A 21,223-nucleotide genomic window follows, 5' to 3' on the forward strand; every position below is an offset into this window, starting at 1 on the left:
ATCTGTGTGTTTAGCAGAGAAACCAGCTTTGGATCCCAACACTAAGAAAATGTGGATGCTGTCAGCAAACGACATGAATGACGATGACGTGGTGAGTTCAAAGGCAGTTCGATTTTTCAAAAACCACTGCAGGCATGATTTAATTTGTGGTTAACGAGTTGTTGGCAAGCCAGGAGCTTTGAATGAGCATGCTTTATCCAGCTTGTAGAATGACAGACAGAAATCTCTGAAATATCATCAGAAAATGCTGTATTGCAAATAAGAGCCTGGACTTTATTTATGACATTTTGTTAAAACTGGGTTTAAACAGCTGAAAATCCTAATTGCACGAAAGAAGCACATCATTTTTGGAGTATTTTTAAGTCATATTATTGGACTGTTGTTCAGTTTCTGACTTGTTTTGCTGTTTGAATAAGAAGCTGAAAATACTGCATGTAAACACAGCAACCTTCCTGAGTTGAGTTTGAAAAATTACGGATAATACAGAACCAAATAGAAGTAAGAGGCTTACTGTATACAGACGTAGAGTGACGACATGAAGCTAATTATCCAACAATAATTTTAAGACGAGTTTAGATGTGAAATATAAAGTATGGTAAATAGGAGTCATTTTACTGAGGGCTGTTTGAAATATAAACTTAGTGTAAAATTGTGCAACATTATAGCAACATACTTATTAGTTTATCAGAGGCTATTTCCACAAATCGAGCGTGAATAAAGTAGCTGCAGCCTCTTGATGCGGTTTGTCTCCACGCTGCTCCGTTTGCTGCAGGATCTGTTGGACTCTGACACTCTGCTCGATGAGGACGACCTAAAGAAGCCGGACGCAGCTTCTCTTAAAGCTTCAAGCTGCGGAGAAGGGACTGGCAAGAAGAAAAAAGCCTGCAAGAACTGGTAAGGTCCCGCCTTACGTTTTAAAACCCTCCTAGGTCATTTTTCACTTCAAGCTCTAAGCCGTCAGGTCAGAGAGGTCAAAGGTTGGGCTACTCTCAGATGACAAGCTGGTTGGAGTTCCAGGTGTATCTACATCTGATATATTTTCACTACGTCGTTTCAGACCGTTAATATTTCAATATGATTTATTATGTTCTGTCATTGTGCAGCACATGTGGGCTTGCTGAAGAGTTGGAGCAGGAGAGCAAAGAGAGCCCGAAAACTAACCTACCAAAGTCTGCGTGTGGAAGTGTGAGTAGTGTGGGGGGGAAAAAAAAAAAATCAAAGCGTTGACTCCTGTTTCCAGATTATTAAAATAATATCGATGTATTTTATTTGTGCTAGTGTTACCTTGGTGATGCCTTCCGCTGTGCCAGCTGCCCATACCTGGGAATGCCAGCGTTCAAACCGGGGGAGAAGATCGTCCTGGACAACAACACGCTGACAGACGCCTGAAGCCAAAACGTTCCACTTCTCTGCTGCTCACGCTTCAGGACATTTAACATTCCTCTGTTTTCCATCCACCCAGAACTCGTCGGCTCCTCTGGGGGTTCTCAGTAGACCATAAATATTGACATTGATGCCACTGCAATGTTGTTTCCCATGAGGCACCGTAACGCCGCCACGACTGGACAGGAGAGCCATTTGTTTTACAAGCGAGAACCTAAACAACTTGTTCAAAATTTGCGATCAATATATCTATGCGATTTGGTGCCTGAATTGAGAGAATGCCAGATTTTTCATGGGTCAAAAGAAAATGAAAGTGTGAAACCAGCATCTTTTCTGGCAATCTAGTAATGAAACTTTTTACCTCAGTTGAATTTTTTTTTTATATTCATTAAAACTAATCACAGAATAAAAATGTTTTTGGGGGTTTAAATCATGTTTCGACGTCAAAGCTGGAGCAGTGAACTCCATCAAAACACAGAAGGCTGCACTGAAATTGTTGAACTGAAGCTTATTTATGTATGAAGGCATCATTTCACTTTCTGTCATTTATTACAAATAAACTTAAGACCAACTCTTTGGATTTAACCCTAAGAATGTGGTGTAGAGATTTGATACTTCAGGTTTTGTCGTCCTTTGCTGTTGCCAGCAGTGTATGCCTGTCGGTAACCGATCTGTCTTTTTAACGATTGTGTGATATAACTTTGTGGAAACATATTGGACTCTCAGGGCACCTAAAGATGTTACTACTGTTTTATTCCACTCTTTTTTATTTGTTTTGTGTTCCAAACTTTGCTTTCTTCGTCTGTGTTAAGAGTTTACAGAAACGAGTCCATGTCTGATTTTCACTATAAAACAAGACGACAGTGGGTCTGTTGGAGAGTAACTTGTGCAGGAGGTTTTGATGTCTCCATATCAAAGCCTGTTTGGCCCTGAGAATTCCTGATGTTGACGTATCGTTAAAAAAAAAGGCAAACGGTAACTTCTCTCATTACAGCAACTGTAAACACACAGTTAAATATGCTCTAAATAAGAGACTTGAGGTAAAACTTTTTCAGTCAGTTTTGGATTCACATCAGTGACCCGTGATGCTAAAGTCCATCCTGACGTCTCCTAAGCTGGGCTCGAACGTGAAGCTGTACGACACGCCGGTCCTGCCGTCACCTAAACTGTCCCACGCCGACCTGAGGAAGTAAACTCCCTGTTTCCTGTGTCGACTCCACTCGCAGTCTCCCTGCAGGGAAAACGGAGAAACACCTGCCATCAGATTTCGGACAAATTTTGATGATTTGAAAAAGACTATTTTAAAGAGTGTTTCCTGACATGCTTTCACAGATGACAAAAGAAGAAGATACCTGCTCCCTGATTGGTTGAGTCAGACCCCCACTGACTGTGACATCATCAGTCAGGTGATAGTCCATCCACAAGGCAACACCGTGACATCGACCCGTCCTGAAACCGATTTTTAAGCAGTTCAACAGAAATACCAAGCGCTAACTTCTGGATAAATTAAGCAACAGTAGAAGAAAATTAAACTAAAACATCAATAAACCCGTTTCAAAAAAAACATTTTCTCCCCTAAGCTGAAGGAAGCAGATTCTACCTTATGAAAGGCAGCAAGCCCTGGCTGCTGATTGGCTCTTGAGGGACACACTGTGTGAAGTCAAAGGTCATGACTTCGGTGGGGTGAGTGAGAGCTCGACATGGATATTCCCACAGCGGGTGGGGCTCCGCTTCACGGGACTCACGGAAATCCAGAGAGCGCTGTGGAAACACACAGCCTCAATCCACCTTCTGCAACTTCAGCTCAGATTTATGAACTCTGTTCACTTTTTGTTTCCTCTCATGAGTGATTTAAAGACACAGGTGCACATTTTCAAATACAAAAACACACCTTGACGTGGTACTGTTATTAAATCATCACCCTACTAATAAATAACTTGTTAAATTTTACTTTGACCTCGATTTTAATCTTTACCTGCACCATCTCGTCCATGGGAGTGACGTCAAAGCCTTCACATATTCCACACGGCGCTCTTATTCTCCACAAATCCTAACAATAAACAAAAATAACACAATCATTTATTTCGAAATCTTAATGGATTCGCTTTCAATTTATTTTAAGTCCTGCCAGTTTTCAGCAAAAACGGAAACACCTGAAGTCTTTCAAAGGAAACAAAGGAACGGCTCTATTAGGAATGAGCTCAAAATTATACAAGTCAGAGATATCATTTAGTACTAGCACGTTAAAATAACTTTAAAGTAATTATATATATTTTTTAGAAGTGACCGAGTCGCACTCTGGCATCTCAGATCATCAAGTTTCTACGACTGAAATGCATAAAAGCTGAATTGTTCGGGTAACAACTTGTGTTGCCTTTTGGATGATATTTGATCAATCGCTCGACTGACCTGGAACTCCACGGCTACAACATGCAGGGAGGCAGAGCAGGGCAGGATGGTGGCAGTGGGCCGCAGGAGGCCCGCCAGAGCGGTCCTGCAGTACCAGAAGAACAGGGAGTGCCACGGCAGGAGGCTGGTGCTGAAGTACGGCTCCCCCATCAGGACGGAAATCTGCAGGAGGCGTAACCCCAGGTTTTAGATCGTCAACTTAAAAACATAACTGGGTCTTTTAACTTGTAGCGTGTTATTGTAAATAAATGAACCGTTAATAAAGTTACTTTTTGATTACTTTAATTGGGACAGAAAATAAACAGAAAACAACTCATTAATAGAGCTGCAAATTGTTTTTATTTGAGGTCTGGCTGTCTTGATTATTTTAGCCCAAACTTTCTTTTTTTTTTTTTTTTTTTTTTATCTGAGGACTAAAACACCAAACAGATGAAGAAAATGACTGCAGGTTGTTTGATGAAGTCCTGAATCCAAGAGAGATTACAAGATTATCCTTGTTCATCCATCAAAGAAATATATAGCTAGATTTCTACTAAACTCCAAAAGAGTGAAAGACGACGAATATGGCAGATCTGCGTTTTGACCCATTTAACAAATAAAAACTAAAAATGAATTTATCATATGTTTTCCAACTTGGTACTAGCTTGATGTTCAGAGAGGAAGATCAGAGTGAAAGATGCTTTTTCTGATAAAAACGACTGTTTTCATCCTCTTGCTCTGTTGTTAAATCATCAAATAAATGAAATGTTCTGCTGCACGGCGGGATCGTCATCAAAAGCGGCACCTGCTCTCCTCTGAGGTCCTGACTGGTGAGCTGTTCAGGCCTGATCTCCAGCAGTTCAACCCCACCTTTCTTAGAGTTGGCTTCCAACACCTGCAGATTAAATTAACAAAATTAATTAAAGTTAACATTTCTCTACATGCATTTGTAAAAAAAAAAAAAATGTTTCGATTATGTAGCATTTATTCAACAGGACTGACCACAAAGACGTTTTATTGGAGGGTACAGGTAGCTGACCCCTGATTTAGGTTTAGGTAACAAAACAAAAAAAAAAAGAAAGAAAGAAAAGCATCCAGAAAATGAGGGTTAATTATAATGTGTATCAGGAGTTTGCAGCTCCAGTCTTCAAATCCCTCTGGACTCATTCCAGCTCCAACTCGCCTTGAATTAAACTAATTATGGTCATGAATAAAGACCAGGGCTTTCCAAAGCTTGCTGATTAGCCAAAGAGCTAATTAAGACGTCCCTCTACTAATCACCACCCATCATTTGGTACCAAACAAAAGCCTCCAGACAATAACTTTGTAGTTTTACCTCCTCAATAACTTGTTTGGACATTCTGGAGTTTTCCAAACTGAACACCTGAGTCAGGAACAAGAAGAGCACAAAAAAAAAAAAAAACACATTAATACAAGAATCTGAGCAGGAACATTTGGTTTGCAGGAGCTGCCGTACCTTTTTGGCTCCCAGCATGTGAGCGAACACAGGAAGCAGACTTCCATCGCTGACAGAGAGACACACGCTGTCCTCGCTCAGGACCTGGAGGGACCACCGCTTTAATGAACGCACACAAACGCAACCGTGCACGCTCGGCCATGACGACGGCGTTCGCTTACACTGCGGAGAGCGGCGACGTAGCTCCCCGTACGCCGTCTGTCGTTCAGCTCGCCGAAGCGAGGCCGAGTCCAGACGAGGTGAGCCTGACAGGTGCAACACGGCCGAGGCGGCGGGGTCGCAGCCTGGGCGTCCTGGAGACTGAAACATCGAGACAGAGAGGTTCACTGAACTGAGGTAAACGCTACACGTCGATTAATAGGGGAAGTAATGACAAAGCGAAGCTGTCCAAGCGGACCTGTGAGGCTGCAGGCTGTACCACAGACTGTAGTCGTCATGGCAGACCGTCAGACTGAGCTCCTCTCGCTCAGCCACCTGGCGCTCTGCAGGCAGGAAGTAAACACTCTGCATCCAGTGATCCCGCCACTAAAACACACCAGCAGGACTCGGATTTACTGGAGAAACTTACCGCTGGTTTTTCCATTTTGGGCCAAATCTACGTCACAGATGTTCTCAAACGGCCAGTTTTGCCAGGATGTGTTGATAAAACTCATCAACAAACAGTTAAAATATGGAGAAAATCTCTGTCTGCATTCAGTGACTTGTATAAACTACGTAATATTGAACATCGTTTCACACTGACCGGTCCGTCCAGGATTTTAAGATTGTTTTTGTGAATTTTTTGTAATCAAAATCACTGATTTTGTAGAGCTACTTTTAAAAATGTTTGTTACTCATCACCACCCTGATCACAAACTACAACTTGACATTACATGAAGCTCAGGGAGCGTTGTGCTAGAAGTAAGGAATGCTGCCACCTGCAGGCGGGAGTTAGCGACCATACATTTTTGACCATTTCTTGTGGGAAATTGCAATAAACTCACAATTATGCACTCACACAAAAAACATGTGTGAATGTGTTGATTCTGCATGAATTTCAACCATCAGAAAATGGTGAAAAACTGGACGGACTGATCTGTAATTTGGCAGTAAACAAATAAAAACTTCTTTGATTTAATTGATATGATGATATTTAAGAACTCTGGAGTTTAGAGGGCCACATAAAAAAAGCTATGGTGGGATGGATTTGGACCCCGGACCTTAAGTTTCACACATTCAGACTCAGATATTTATGTCCCAATGGGAAATTAATTTTATAGAAAGTCACAATAAAAACAACAACACACCAACAATTAATATTTAACTAGAAGGTGTGGCATTTGATTCCACTGCTTCAATCGATGGAGGTTAAAAACACAAAACTTGTCGATAAAAAACATCGAGGAGCTGGTAAGACAAAAAAGGTGAGCAATAAATAAATCAATTCATTGCATAAACAATTTGAAATCCCTCACTTTAAGAAACGGCAACAAATTAAACTCAGTTTGTTAAACTCGTGTGTCTTAAATCTTCTGCACATCTTTTGCCCCCAACAAGCTTTAGAGTCGTCGCTCTGGACAGATCTGCCTCCTGAAGCTCTGACCAGTTACTCACCGGGGCCTTCGCCGGCTGTGGGTACGTCCAGGTGGGAGCCATGCTGCACACAATGGTTCCGCTGGGATCCATGTCCAGGTCCCACCAGGACAGAACGACCTGAGCCCGACCGCCGGCCCGAGCCACGAAGCTGGTGGAGTGGGACTGGAAGGCACTGCTGACCGGCTTGCTGAAGTCCACACTGGGAAGGAACGCAGACGGGCGTGAGCAGCGACTGCGTGACGGAAACAAGAGAGAAGCAGAAGGTGCTTCTACCTGAACATGGCGCAGAGAGGACTCAGCGGGGTGAAGCTGCTGGGGGAGACCTGGCTCAGCTGGACGTCACAAACCGAGTGAGCGCCGGCGCAGCGGCCGACGGCGGGCGGCGGGACCAGACGGGCCCCCTCCACCTCCGCTGGCTGCAGCTGGGCCCAGCTCCACAGCAGCTCCGACTCCACCAGCTGGGCGTAGACGGTGGCGCGGTGAGGCACCGCCTCGCAGCCCGCCTGCACACAGAGAGAGAAACCACAAAGAGCCAAAAGAGGTTTAAATGAAAAGCTGACGGATGAATAAAAAGGTGCAAGCATTTTTCATCTGGACAAAAATGAAGAAAAAAAAAAAAAGTTTGAGGTCTAAATCTTTAGTATACTTTCCAAGCGCCCTCTACAGGAAAAGTGCCATTGACATGAATAAAAAATAAAAAAAAAGAAAGAAATCTCCAATAGCAGGAGGTATAAAAATGGACATAATGCTCTAAAAACTACCTGCACTAATATTTTACTCAACATATCGTGTATTTACTAAATGCTGCTAAGCTTCAATTTAAAACAGAAATCCTAACAATATCTTACATATTCATACAAACAAAAGACGAGGAAAAACTTACTTAACTTCTTCACTCTGAGGCCAAATGAAACAACAAGTTGAAGAGAAATTAGATCACATCTTACTTATTGTTGGCCACAGAGCAACCTTTACTCTGCAACAAGGTGGACAGTCATTGGCCAATTACATAAACACCTGAACCAATGAGAAAACGCTTCCAAAGAGGCACAAAATGCTAATTTAAGGCATCTTCAATAACTATAATTTACTGTATATAAAGTATATCGCTTTTTCTCAAATATTTTAAAAACAGAATAAACAAAAACAACAGATTTTTTTTAAAAGATTTCTTTTAAGAAGATTTATTCATTTTATCTCAGCATTTATGTAATTATATAAAGGCTTTATTAAAATTTATTTCACGTTACCTGAATAAAACAATTAGCATTTTCTCTAGAAACTACTGATGGTTTTTAACTCATTTCTAAAACCAATACCATTTCTATTTGTGAGGAAATGTTTGTGTGGGAATAATGAATGTATGAGCGGGAGAAGAATTCAATTGCAGCTTAAATGGCCTCTAATACGTTTCTGCTTTCACAGTTTTTCCCATTAGATCAGTGTTTCTCAACCCTGGTCCTCACCGCCCCCCTACTCTGCATGTTTTAGATGTGCCTCTATTCCAGAACAACTGATTCAAATTATTGCATGACCATCAAGTGCTGCAGAAGCCTGTTAATCACCCAGAGATACAATTCAGGTGTGTGGCAGAAGGGAAGCACCTAAAACAGGCAGGGCAGGGGGGGCGGTGAGGCCCGGGGTTGAGAAACACTGCATTAGAGCTCGTCTGTCTGAGCAGCAGCGAAGGAGCGGACTGAGTTTGGAAGGTTTTGGACGAACCGTGACCAGGTTTTGGTGAGCGTGCTCGTAGCTGGGCAGAGCTCCCTCCCCGATGAGCTCGGTGTCAAACAGCTCTGTGATCAGCAGGTTGGCCTTCTCTTGCATGTCGCCGTCTGTTAAAACACAACCAGAATATTTATGAAATGAAGCCACTGAGAAAGAAGAAAAATAACGGCTTTTAGTTTCCCTCATAATAAACAGACGCCCACATCTTTAGAAACAACTTTTGATGAGTTCGCAAAAATGTCTTGAGAGGTTATGGTTAAATAAGTGGATCGGCAGCAAATATTTCCAGAAGGAAATACAGGTTTGAACATTATTAAACCTCTAAAAAGAGTAAATTTAATTACAACAAAAAACATAATAAGCGAGTCATTCCTCAGCTTAGTTTAAAAGTAAATGACAAACTAAATGTAAGTGATTTAGATAAGTTTATATTGAACACTAAGGTTGGGCGATGCAGCAGATTCAGTAAAGGCAAGTTTAGGACATTTACTGTACATAAAAGTTGTTATAATCCATTATTGAGTTCAGTTAAATTTACAAATCCTATGGCAGCCATCCTTACTATATTTAACAACTTAATTTTTTTTTTTTTTTTTTTTTTAGGTATAAAAGCATTTCTAACATAGACATCAGTAATCGGTAAAGCAGATGTGGCAGAGTTGTGTATTTCTTCTTCTCTCTCACCTGGTCCCACAGTCACATCTGACGAGTGTTTGTTGATAATCTTGATCTTGTCAGAGAAGTTGTTCTTCTTCACGATGCACTGAGCTGCTTCTGCCATGGGCTTAAAGACCTGCAGAAAATCCACACGTTTTATTGCATTTATTTAGGCTCGTCATAAAGAGTTGGTGACGTGATCTTGGTCAGTGGTTCTCAGGAAATCTTTAAAAGCTTTTCTTTCAACTTGGACTTGACTGCTTTTTCAGTCATTTTCAGATAAATACTTTAAGTTTAAGGAACCAGAATTTTTTTAGTCCCTTTTCAGGTCAATATTTTGTTCACTTCACAAACTTTTCCTCTGCTGAAGATTTTTATTTTTATTTTTTCAGCCCTGAAACTACATTTTATTGCCCAAATGTCTACTAAAAAGATGCAAACTTTGACATGGAATCCCTGAAACAAAAAAAAGGACATTCATGCTGCACATTATGTGTTCTTGCAGTAATGATTTCTTTTTTCTTTCTTCTTGTTCTTTCAAACACCGAAGTGAAGCCAGTGTTGTTTAAATTTCTCATTTCTAAATTAAGAATTAAAAAAAAAAACTATTGAGAAAAATTAAGTAAAAAGATTAACTACAAGTCTGGAATACTCTTCAAAACAATTATGCATTATGCAATATTAAAAAAAAAAACACCTCAGTTTCAGTGAAAAACCACTTGGTTGGAAATCTGCTTGATCCACTAGAAGTTCATGTGTTGGTTTTTTTTTAAGTGCATAAAGTCAACAGTATTTATAAAGGCAATTTTTAAACAAGAATGTAACCCAACGCACAAAATGCAATGAAGCACAAAGAACAGACAAAACTTTAAAGGTAAAATGACATCACAGGTCAAATGATGAAGAAATTGTTTTTGTAGGCTTTGATTTTCAGTGAACTTCTGCTGCAATTGCTGACATTTTACGGGACAAACAGAGAATATTCCTGTACCTCCACGGCGTAACAGAAGTCGGCTCCGGCAGTGGCGGCCATCATGGACAGGAGGCCGGTTCCAGTCCCGATGTCCAGGACGACGACTCGCTCGCCCCGAGCCTTTATTCTGGACACAGCAGCCCGGATGCCCTGGTAGTACTTCTCGTTCTGAAGGGGAGTGAAATTACGCAAGCAAAAAACATTTACACAACCAAACACTTTCTTTTAACATACTTTTAATAAGAAAATATTTGTTGTAAATCGTGGCGATTTGAACTTCCTTGCCGAATAATGCAGTTCAGGTGGATAAAATAGGTTTTTAGATGATTAAAAAGGCTCTAAAGACAAAACGATGAGGTAATTCATACACCATACGGAGACCATCTATGCCGTCATTAATCAACTATTAGTCGCTGCATGGATGGTTAAACGCAGTCAGAGAGCAGCGATGTGTGTGGAGTTCTCACCCTGTCGTGGTCATGCAGCATGTCGGCATAACAGGACCTGAAACAGAAACATAAACACCATCAGACTAATGCGGAGGATTATTTAGTGTCTTAATCTCACAACACTTCGATCATGACATTTTAAGAACTGTTGCAAAATCATTTCTCTTTCAGACATCAACCCTGTAGATTTGGATTGTTTTGGGTCTGTTTTTTTGTTTTGTTTTGTTTTATCTGGAACAAAAAAAAATACAGGTTATTGTTTAAATCAATGCGTAGATCTGGTAAGCCTCCAACTATCAATGAAAAATTAGAAATCGGAATTATATTTCCTTCTCAACATTACCTGACGTCATAAATAATCTGCTGCATCTCCACTATATTGTTCACCTGATACTTAACATCTAGAAATAATAAGGAAAATACATTTAAAAATAATGATCTAATTCAGTGGCCACAGATAATTTGGATTTTATTTGCATTCTAAACCTATACAGATCTGGAAAAAATGAAGAGCCCACTGCACTGAACCCCATTAAAAACCTCATGGTTATTCCACTAAATATTGATTTCTGAACTCTTCCTGAGTTAAAACATCAGAATTGTTGTGTCTAAATGAATATTAACTCATTTTGTTTGCATTATTTGAGGTCTGAAAGCTCCGCATCGTTTTGTAATTTTGACCATTTCTCATTTTGTGCAAACTAATTTTTTGCTTGGAATTTCAGAGACATGTTGTCTCTGAATAAAGGAGCAATGTTCATTTTACTCAAACACAGACCTATAAAGAGTAAAATCAGAGAAACTGGTCTTTTAATTTTTTTTTCCAGAGCTGTGTAGTTATCAGCTACAATCTCGGTTTTGACCTGAATGATACCTGAACCAGAACCTCTTTTTGTACGAGACCACCGGAGATATCAACTATCTGTTTAATGGTTTTTTAAAAAGAAGGTTTTACTTTTTTTTTTTTTTTTTTTTTTACAACTAATAAAAACTGTAACTGGTAACATTTTTTTCAGACACCATATTGGAATGACTTAAAATCCTAAGTGTTTATTTTTTACTTAATCTAGAGTGTTTTCGTGCTATTTTTAAAGCTAATTAATTCGTCTTTCTTTTATCAAGGTTTGACTATTTATCGACTATAAATGTTCTGGTTATCTCATTACAAAGCAAAAGCGAGTCAGAGCTTGGTATTGCTGGGTCGAATTCAAACTTAATATTTTATTAAATAATGCTTACTGATTTTTTTAAACAGATATAACCGACAATGTCCTCTCTAATGTGAATTTTAATGTTCATATATGATTGTTTTTAAGCCTCTGTATTATCAGAGCAGCAGCACATCGGCCCCTCGCCATAGTTTCCGTCCCGTCAGCCTCGCTCCTGGACCCACCTGGCTATCTCCTGGTGGTAGTCATACTCCTCGCTCTCCTCCACCCAGTCCAAAGCTCCGGTGGTCGGGTTCGCTCTGCCACAGAAGGTCTTCATCTCCGCCAGCACGTCCAAGGAGTGGAAAAAAGCTGATTTTAGTCGAATTATTCACTACAAATCCAAATGTTAGCAGGATTATTAACACAGCATTGCATCCATGCAGGCCACCATATTGGAACGAAACGTCACTTGCTGTTATGGTCACGTGACCAAAGTTTGTCACGTGTCAGAGAGCGTCGTATATTTTCTCATCGCTAGATGTCAGCATAGAGCTTCAGTTTATTACAGATGGACACTAATAATCTGCCCAAAATATTTGGGTGTAGTGAACCAGGGAACTCCATCCAGATTTATGCAATTTATCCGTTTTACGAAAGTCTACTTCGAAATTTGTTTTATTTAAGCTTCAATGTAACCAATTTTACAGTGCATACAACAAAAGAAAAAAACAACACATAAATACAATAAATATGGAACAACAAAAAGTATCTGGTATAAACAACAAAGGAGGAGACGACTTTGCAAAAAAAAAAAAGATGAAGTCAAGTTTTTGGAAAATAATAACCCAATAGTAATAAAAGTAATGATTTTAAACCAGTTATTATGCAGTATGTTTATCTCTTACTCACGGGGGGCCATTCTCCTGATAGACTCATGTATGTATTTACCTTCAGTTTTTACTGTATATGTCGATTTTAACATGCATCCAATAAAATGCGAAAAAATTTCTGATCTTTTTTTTTAACACAAACACATGAGAGTGAGTGAAACAAATATTTGTTGTTTTTTGTTTTAATGTTTTATTTTTAATGGACACACTGTAGATCAGAGTGGATTGAATTCCCTAAACAGGGACAATATTTGACAATAAATATCAGGTCTGAGTAAAACCATTTATATGCAATTTATAATAAATCTTTAGCAATAACTTTGAGAACCAGCTGAGGGGGAGAGACAGTCATTTAAGGCACGAGAGACCTTTACAGTGAATAGAAGTCAGACCCGAACCAGCAAGTCACAAACTTTTTCCCTGATAAGCTGCAGCAGAAACGGATCCATCGCGATCCAGAAATCTGGAAAGAAGAGGATGTTTTTCCCCGCTCAATCCACCATCTAGTCATGCACACTTGGCCGTCGGCAGGCAGAAGGCCAAGGTGGAGGGCGGCACCAGGATGTCCGTGAAGATGGGCCGGTATCCGACTGGAAGAGGGGGGGCGCTCTGCTCCAGCAGGTCCAGCACGGCCCATCGGATGTCCCTGGAGACGTCTCCACGAACGTCCAGCAGCACAGACACGTGCTCCTCGCTGAGGGGAGACGAGGACACGGCGTGTAAAATGTTTGAAAGTTCAAACACTCTGATGGTTTTGCAGATGGTTTTGTGCTGAATGAGTTTTAGAAGCAGACAGTTGCAAGACACGGTATTAAAAAACAAGCTGTTTGTTTAGACTACAAGTCAAAATTAAGTAACCCCAAAAATACCAAACAGTTTCAAAACAGGTTTTAGTTGAAAGACATCTTAATCATTTTCACATTTCCGTGTCTCATGTCGATATTAACTTTTTTTTTTCTGCTTCAGTTCGGTGATGTTGGAAGACATTTCTTTCACAGCTGGTCAATCAGTCTGACATGTTGAGTTTGACTGAAGCATTGCAACACTTCAGCATCACTTTACGTGGGGAAGGGTTACCTGATGTCCGGATATTTGGCTACGAGTCCAGAAACCTCCAGAGTGAGCATGCCGGGATCTTTGAGACGGATGAAGTCGGCCAGAACGGGGAGCAGAGCCAGAGGATTCACATCAGGAAGCGACACCTCGCTCTCTTGCTGAGACAAAAAAAAAAGTGATCGTCTGGGCTTTATAGACATGAAAGGAATGGGTACCAAAGGCTGCTGTGTTAAACTTATACTGTTTAATTTAAATTATTGATTAAATTAGAATTATACAGTTAAAAAGCATTAATACTTTTCTAATTTCTTTATGTGATCCTGGGAGAGGCGATGAATCAGGTCTTTTTCTAAGATGCAAATGGCATGCCAACTTACTTTTACACGATGGCGCATCGGTGAAAACAATATTAAACCTTGGCATGAGGAAAGGAAGCTCTGCTGCCTAGTTTCTGTTAAGGTGTTTTACCACGCCAGAAAAAAATAAAGCTGGGATCTCGTCTCGTCATGAAAACCAAAACCATGGCAGAGCAGATGCTTTTTATTTCATTTTGACTTCTGGATGAATATTCAGCACATTATTCCTGTCATTATTAATCTCCAGATCCACAACAACAATGGTATAAAACCCGCACGTCGTGATATTCATATTAGACAAGAGCGTGTTCTCTTGCCTTTCCTATTTAACGAAATAAGTGAATATCCTCACCAGGCTGTGGAAGACTTCCCTGAGCAGCTGGTCGTCCAGGATCATCTGCTGGGCCAGCTGCCTCCTTTCCTCGCTGCTCCGACACACCAGCTTCTTCTGCATCAGGGCCCGGACGTACTCCACCACCATCAGCCACTGGGCCTCCTCCTGCAGCCGCTGCAGCCACGGGGGAGCAGGACGGGGTTATGACGCAACACATGCACAGTAAATTTCATCCTCCCACATGAAACAACTGGGTCGTTGTAATACACGTATGAGACGTGTGTGTGTGTTAATCTTTTTTGTATTTTTGTCACGTTTTTTATATTGGCCAGAAAGGGTCATTCTGACCTCGTCCGTTGAGATAACTTTCTTGTATGTTTGCCGTTTCTCTCTAATGGATCGTGTTAAAGTAGCGGCTTTCTTTCAAACATCGTTCCGTTTAACACTTTTTTTTCTTGAAGTTCAGATTTGGAGTCTACAGCTAAACGTTGCCATTTCAGATTCTCCCACCTGAGCTGTGGATCCCTGCAGCTCCTCCAGAATGACCAGGGGTCTCTTGGCAGCTTCTCTGATTAATGTCTTGGCCTCAGAGCTGGACTGGGACCAAAACCTGGCCCTGGTGTTTTTGTGCCATGGCGGCTCATCGTGAATATTTATACAGCATGCAGGCAGGCCTTTGTGGCCTTTGTGGTGTTTTATGAAATCTAGTGTTTATACTGATAGGAAAACCATAATTAGATCATATCCTCTCAGTTTTTTAAAGTATGAAAAGCAGAGAGAGAATTTCACTGGTTTTGCTTCTCTGATTACCAGTGATAAATCATCTGTTTCCAAAAAAAACAACGTTTCACTAATATTACATGATAATAATAAGCGGCAATGACTGCAAACTGTAACTTTATATCTAAGAAAGAGCTGGACGTGTTCCACCTTAGTATTGTCATTTTGTGTTGTTTTTGACTGCGTGATGCGTCTGAGATTAAGTTGCTGGACTTTTCTCAAAGTAACCTTGTTTGTCTTTCTCATAAAACCCAAATGATGTTTGGCTTTGCGACTTAGCAAAATGTTAAAATGTTTAAAGCATCGACTTCTTCTCAAAGCAAACGTCTGCCGAGTGATTTTTAGTCACCTGCCGGCAGGGCGGCCGCACTCGACCGTACAAGTCCAGGTGACTTTCCAGGACGCTGCACAGTTTCGGGACGGGATCTCCCTGGACCAGCCAGGGTCGGGTCAGCAGGCTGGGGAGGAAGGGCTGAAGCTCCAGCAGCAGCTGATCCATCACCAGGCGACACGCCCGCCTCACCGCCCGGTCCAGGGCTGCCAGAGGGTTGGGGGGAGTCCGAGAGAACATCCCCGCAAAGCGGGACGACTGCTGCTGCTGCAGGCTCTCCGTTGACTTTCTGCATCGAGCACAAGACGATGCTGAACTGAGAAGGGCTGAGTGTTAAGACGACGGGAAGGGTGACGATCAGAACACGTCTTACTTGAGGATGATGCAGTTGCTGATGGAGGCCAGCAGGTAGTGGAGGTAGAACTTGTTTTTGTTGTTGTTGGTCGGATCCCTGCGGTGCTCCTTCCCAAACTCAACCAGAGCTTCCCGGAACCTGAAAGTCGCATTAAAACATGCATTTCCTTGTGTATGGAAAATAAAACATGGTTTTAAATCGGTACTACGTGACAAAAAGAACAAGAAGGAGGCTAGCTAAAAGTATGTAAAACAGATGTGTGACTGCTCAGGTGGCCTTTTGTTGAACAACACACCTGTTGAGGAGGTTCTCTACCTCGTACAGCCCCATCTGGATGGTCTGATCTCGCAGGGATTCCCCAATCATCAGAGCCACCCGGGCGTTCTCCTCCAGCATCTGGTGACCGACAAACACAGTGACACAAATTATGCAGCCTGAAAACTGCAGGAAGCATTCTTATACAGCGACGGGCACATAAAGACAGATCCCGAGAGCGGACACTGATATAGGTAATTATGATCAAATCAGTGGATTATAATTTATCTCCAGCTACATCACAATAAACGGTGTAACTCTACCACTTGTGGTCTTTTTATCATCTGCATTGAAACGCTACACAGTAGCTTGTGTTTGTGCAGAAAACTCACCTGAGTGATGATGGTGGGCAGGCTGGTTTGGTAGAATCCTTCGTGGTCCGTATCCGGCTCCTGGTCTCTCTGCCAGTCCTGCAGCTCCACCTGCAGAGCTTTGTGCATCCACTCAGATACGCTCTTCTGCAAACCCACAAAACAAAACAAAAAAAAAAAAATGAAGGAAATCAATGTGGTGCTTTCCAAAAGTGTTCATAGGACTTGAGCTTTCCTATTTTGTCTCATTACACTGGACTTTATGGGATAATTCGGGACGGAAGAGAATATTTTGAATTTTTAACAGCTTTTACTCAAAAGCAAACATGCATGAATCTATTTACTACAACACAGGCATGCAGACAGAGATATTTTGAACCAGACAACCAACCAACCATTCTTAATGGGAAAACCATGAATCATTTTCATCCACTTCACAACTATGTGCTACTTTGTACTGGTCTGTAAAAAGAAAACAATGTTCTGCAGAGGAGGTTTTTGTTCCTCCTGCTTAGAATATTTGAAATTTGTTGAATATGTATTTTAGATCTTTTGCAGTGATGCAGCATCTGAAGCTTCTCAGTAAGTCTTCAAAAACCGCTCACACCTCACCGGGGCAGAGTTAAATTCTGAGTAAAGCCAAAGAAGCGATTGTGATCGACTCACCCGAACACTCTGCACGTATTTGCTCTGCAGCTGCTCGACGCCCTCAGCGGAGATGAGCGGTCCCAGCTCCGACCGGTCCGACTCCGTGACCAGCTCTGGATGTCCCATCATGTCTGGGCTGCCGACAAAACCAACTGTTTAACGTCCACCGTATGCGGATACTGGGCTTGATTGTTCACTGTAATGCTGCACTTTTAAACGCTGTACGCCAATTCCTTTGAATAATCTCGTGAACTCCTGTTACACAAATCCACACCTCGACATCTCCACCTTAAATTTCTCTGAGCGTAGTTTACTATGTTCAAAATATACATTTTAGATTCAGCTTTATGGTGGGAGCTGAGTACGCTTGATTTGATGGTGGAACAAAAAGAGAAAGGGCAGGAGGTGTTGAGTGGATTTTCTGTCAGCTGTGTTCCTTTGTTTTCATGGTGCCAGTTGTTCTTTAACGTTAAACATCCGAGTTTTTCAGAGAACAACTGGAGGTCATATCACAAACAGCCGGATTCTGCTTGTAATGTGACAAAATCCAGGGTTGTGATTTCCAAGATGAGGAGGATGCATGCTCCATGTTCTTTGCTAGAAGCATTCGTTTCATCCATGAAGCTTATTTATGAGAAGCCATAATCTATCCTTGCATTTACATAAACAAAGATATCAGCATTCATGTCAAACTGCAGGATAAACAGACGGGGATTTGTCATCAAAGTGTCAGTATTGAGACTCACCTGTTGTAGATGTGCAGCACCCAGTTGAGCACCGCAAATATTTCACCACTCTCCAGATCCCAGCTGCTAACCTAGGCCACAATTTAACACTTAGATGTGGAGGTGTTTTCATGTAACGATGAAAAAAAATGTCTAGGCTCCACTTTGTCCCTGAAGACGTGAAAGTGTGTGAATCAAAACACGAACGTAACAACCTTTAGGTAAGTCAAGACTAGAGCGACATGCCGTCTCTGCAGAGCAACTTTAGTGATAAAGCTTTTGGTGTAACGCCTTCATCACAGTCAGCATGAATAAGTCTGCAATTAACTGAAAAACTATGACAGAAATAATACAGAACAACCATGTGAAGATGTCATCAAACAAACATCAAACAACAAGGTTTCACCAGGGTTCCTTTATATTTTCCAGGATAAAATTCCCGTTTGAAATTAAAATTTCAAGATTTTGGTTCAAAGTATTAATCTGGAACCATCTCCAGTGTTCGTTGGGTCTTATAATTATGTCTAGGTTTCACAGATAGTGAAACAATGAGGTCATCTACCTACTTTTCTTCCATCTGGAGTAATGTAGATGCCCCATTTTTCAAAATCTAGAACCTGTCAAGTTGCTTGATAAGATTGAAGATAAATGTTGATTTTTTTTAAGCACATTAGTAACTACATTTTGTTTTTAAATTTCAAACAAAGAGCAGTTTTATGGCTTTGTTATGCATTTTACAGGCCTAACTGAATAAATAAAGACTCATCCAGATGCACATTTACTACCTAAGTCAAAAAGCAAAAATACTAATAGATGTTCAAAGTAAGGTGTGATATGGCAAATCAATGAAAGTCGTGTCGAGTTGGTGTGGAAATCAAACAGTTTTTCAAGGCTTACTAAACTTTTGTTCATCAGAAAACAGAAGAAGGAGAAAGTCTCTCACGCGTCGCAGCTGTAGATGCAACAGCACACGAGTCGTGAATCCCAACACCACTCACAGTTCATAAAACATCGCTGACCTGCGCCAGGTGAGTGTGTAAACAGCGGTGGCTGGCTCTCAGGTAGGCCGCAGTCAGCTGGTAGTGAGGTGGGACGCAGTGCTCCAGCAGGTGGCGCACTGTGGCCAGGTCAGCCATGACGGCGTGCTGGAGAGCAGAGAGGTGGCCCGCCAAACCCGGGCCTCGCGTGTGCAGATAGGAAACGCTGCGAAGTCGCGCAGAGACCGCCTCCTCTAGTACCTGATGTGGAGAAGGTGGCAGATTTGACAGGCTGAAGTTTGTCATGTAAACCTGAGTTGGAGGTAAGGCTCACCTGGAAGAAGCAGGCCTTCCAGCAGCGAGGTCTTCCTGCGGGCAGCGGCCTGCCGCCGCCTCCTCTCTCCGCCAGCAGGGCCCGGTCCAGGGCCTCCTCCCGCTCCACTATCCTCACCGCGGACACAAACGGCGTGGGGTTCTGCCGGGCCAGAGCCAGAGAGCTGCTCACCACTGCCCACAGCTCCTTCCCTGCAGCCGCACACCGGGACAGGAAGTCAGTGTAGTGCTTTGAGATCAAACTTCTTGTTATTTTTCATCCTAAATTAATTCACAAGCCGATATATCGATATGAGCTCTGCGGTGGTAAAAGAGAATGTACATTTAATATTCCCTGATCAATCTGCCCGAATAGGAACCATTGATCATCTCACGGAAACAATCCAACATGGTTTGTTTCACTTCCAGCAGTACTGGTTGGTACACTACACAAAATGGATGAAATAAAAATAAAAATAATAATAATCTGAGTCTAAATTCTTCAGCTTCCCCACTTATCATTTAGATTGTGGAAACTTGTCACAGTTTGGTTTTCACAAATTCACATTAAAACAGGCATTTAGATGGATAATCCTGGCTAATGCCTTCCCCAAACTCCAATCTAAAGTCTATTAAAAATCTTATTAAAATTTGCGAACTATTCTCAGAAGTGGGTCTGTGCCAGGAAAAGCAAACCAAACTTAAATTAACTTTACTACCTCAGCCAAGAGGAGTTGTCAGATATTCACCAGCAAGGTCAGCTGCCAGATGTTTGCAGCTGACCTTGATTGATTATGATGAGGGGAGGAGGTGTATATTTGAGCCTGCTTGTATAATTTTGTATAATCATTCCACCCCTTAAAACAGGTTCAAAAACATCAATAAAAGCATAAAATGAATGAGACATTCATGCCAGTGATCAATGCTTGTTCAAGTGCAACACTGTATGCATTTATTAGATAGCAACGTGTTAAATTGTTTACCAGACCTGCTGCTAGATGCCTGCCGAGCAAAACATTTGCGTAAAAGTTACAACAGATCTCCAGATTTCGCATTTTCTGATTTAATAGCGTTGAGACTAAAAGTTAAATTCACTCTGTAGTTTTGTGGAGCGCGAAGGGAAAAGCTACAGCTGCGTCTCCAAGGTGTCCTCACCCAGGGCGTCCACCAGCTGCCCGACTCCAGAGAAATATTTGGCCACAAGCTCCGTGTCCTCGCTGCTGAGTGAACTTCCTGCTGTCCCGGCGGCCCCGTGGAGCTGCCAGAGGATGTCGTCCTGCCAGCGCTCCAGATCCATTAGCCGGGCGTGGGCCTCCAGGAGCCGCCTGGACTCCACCAGTCGCTCTGTCTCCAGCACCATGCCCCGTACTGCAACACGGCCAGGGAGGGAAGACTGAATGTTAACCTCAATAACGGCATCTCAGGAAGTGACGCCGTTATTGGGATTATTGAGAGTATATCCTTTACTCGTCACTGTGGCCAAACGGTGTCTCATCTGATGATCTAATGTTTATTTATTTAGTAATTACTGGTCAGTTATTATTGGTCATTCTTGTGCAACATTGCTACCTTTTGGCCAGGACTCCCTTTTTTAATCTCAATGGGACTTCCCTGGTTAAATAAATGTAAAACGTAATAAAAAAAAAAAAAAGTAACTTTTCCCAGGAAGGTATTTGGTTTGTCCATGTCAGCTGCTGCACATTTCAGGTCTGCCTGAAGGTGTTGATCTTTCTATTTTTCTTGGTTCAAGGCCTAACAGTTTAGTTGGTGATGATTTCATGCCTGAACTCCCTAACCAATTGTTCTTCCTCCAAAGCGAATCATAAATGTTGATTTTTACGATCGCTAAAGCTGGAAAAAAACCCCCCCAGCTTAGTCAAAATTTCATGGCACATATACCCGATGACGTGTGTGTGTGTGTGTGTGTGTGTGTGTGTGTGTGTGTGTGTGTGTGTGTGTGTGTGTGTGTGTGTGTGTGTGTGTGTGTGTGTGTGCGCGTGTGTGTGTGTGTGTGTGTGTGTGTCACAAAATGTTGCTCCTTATAAATGACTT

At 41.7% G+C, this 21,223-nt stretch overlaps 3 protein-coding genes across 7 annotated transcripts in view; 1 reads left to right on the top strand and 2 right to left on the bottom strand.

The window, feature by feature from the left end:
* Nucleotides 1-7: 7 nt before the first annotated feature.
* LOC106936534 (anamorsin-like) lies at nucleotides 8-2,200 on the top strand (the record flags this gene model as incomplete). The annotated part of the gene is made up of 4 exons (XM_015017606.1): nucleotides 8-91; nucleotides 773-894; nucleotides 1,104-1,185; nucleotides 1,279-2,200. Coding segments are annotated over 4 exons (399 nt in total), but the record flags the coding sequence as incomplete, so codon positions are not given.
* Nucleotides 2,201-2,368: 168 nt separating this feature from the next.
* LOC106936539 (protein arginine N-methyltransferase 7) lies at nucleotides 2,369-12,326 on the bottom strand. 2 transcript variants are annotated; one of them, XM_015017615.1, is made up of 17 exons: nucleotides 12,024-12,326; nucleotides 10,649-10,685; nucleotides 10,200-10,349; nucleotides 9,236-9,344; nucleotides 8,546-8,658; nucleotides 7,097-7,326; nucleotides 6,842-7,022; nucleotides 5,646-5,773; nucleotides 5,410-5,548; nucleotides 5,249-5,332; nucleotides 5,108-5,155; nucleotides 4,577-4,666; nucleotides 3,793-3,954; nucleotides 3,359-3,433; nucleotides 2,984-3,144; nucleotides 2,736-2,832; nucleotides 2,369-2,617 (listed from the first exon to the last, which is right to left on the bottom strand). In XM_015017615.1, the coding sequence occupies exons 1-17, from the start codon at nucleotides 12,116-12,118 to the stop codon at nucleotides 2,456-2,458; spliced, it is 2,061 nt and encodes a 686-aa protein (XP_014873101.1). In that variant the 5' UTR covers nucleotides 12,119-12,326; the 3' UTR covers nucleotides 2,369-2,455. The 2 variants fall into 2 exon arrangements, with proteins under 2 accessions (XP_014873101.1, XP_014873102.1); XM_015017616.1 differs by having other exon boundaries at nucleotides 2,369-2,614; nucleotides 12,024-12,297.
* Nucleotides 12,327-12,744: 418 nt separating this feature from the next.
* The window catches only part of exoc3l1 (exocyst complex component 3-like 1), a 17,102-nt gene continuing 8,623 nt past the window's right edge, over nucleotides 12,745-21,223 (bottom strand). For 2 of the 4 annotated variants that reach the window (XM_015017611.1, XM_015017614.1), the window contains 12 exons: nucleotides 20,327-20,539; nucleotides 19,194-19,384; nucleotides 18,902-19,120; nucleotides 17,904-17,974; nucleotides 17,176-17,293; nucleotides 16,531-16,656; nucleotides 16,179-16,279; nucleotides 15,902-16,021; nucleotides 15,547-15,817; nucleotides 14,436-14,591; nucleotides 13,749-13,885; nucleotides 12,745-13,365 (listed from right to left, as the gene is read on the bottom strand). In XM_015017611.1, the coding sequence (XP_014873097.1) occupies nucleotides 13,179-13,365; nucleotides 13,749-13,885; nucleotides 14,436-14,591; nucleotides 15,547-15,817; nucleotides 15,902-16,021; nucleotides 16,179-16,279; nucleotides 16,531-16,656; nucleotides 17,176-17,293; nucleotides 17,904-17,974; nucleotides 18,902-19,120; nucleotides 19,194-19,384; nucleotides 20,327-20,539 (1,910 nt within the window). In that variant the 3' untranslated portion in view covers nucleotides 12,745-13,178. Of the gene's footprint in view, nucleotides 13,366-13,748; nucleotides 13,886-14,435; nucleotides 14,592-15,546; nucleotides 15,818-15,901; nucleotides 16,022-16,178; nucleotides 16,280-16,530; nucleotides 16,657-17,175; nucleotides 17,294-17,903; nucleotides 17,975-18,901; nucleotides 19,121-19,193; nucleotides 19,385-20,326; nucleotides 20,540-21,223 lie in introns of those variants that run through there. The other 2 variants (XM_015017612.1, XM_015017613.1) reach the window with 2 other exon arrangements.

Source organism: Poecilia latipinna, unplaced genomic scaffold (genome assembly GCF_001443285.1).
Source record: "Poecilia latipinna isolate Pla-1442-1.1 unplaced genomic scaffold, P_latipinna-1.0 Scaffold2166, whole genome shotgun sequence".
Classification (NCBI taxonomy): domain Eukaryota; kingdom Metazoa; phylum Chordata; class Actinopteri; order Cyprinodontiformes; family Poeciliidae; genus Poecilia; species Poecilia latipinna.

What these genes read in the sequence shown, in the direction of transcription:
- LOC106936539 (XM_015017615.1), bottom strand. Translation starts at nt 12,118, where the DNA reads ATGAAGACCTTCTGTGGCAGAGCGAACCCGACCACCGGAGCTTTGGAC. An exon ending in CCATGGACGAGATGGTGCAG is followed by an intron (nt 3,145 to 3,358) that starts GTAAAGATTAAA and finishes GTGTTTCCACAG; the next exon opens with CGCTCTCTGGATTTCCGTGA. An exon ending in GGCTTGCTGCCTTTCATAAG is followed by an intron (nt 2,833 to 2,983) that starts GTAGAATCTGCT and finishes AATCGGTTTCAG; the next exon opens with GACGGGTCGATGTCACGGTG.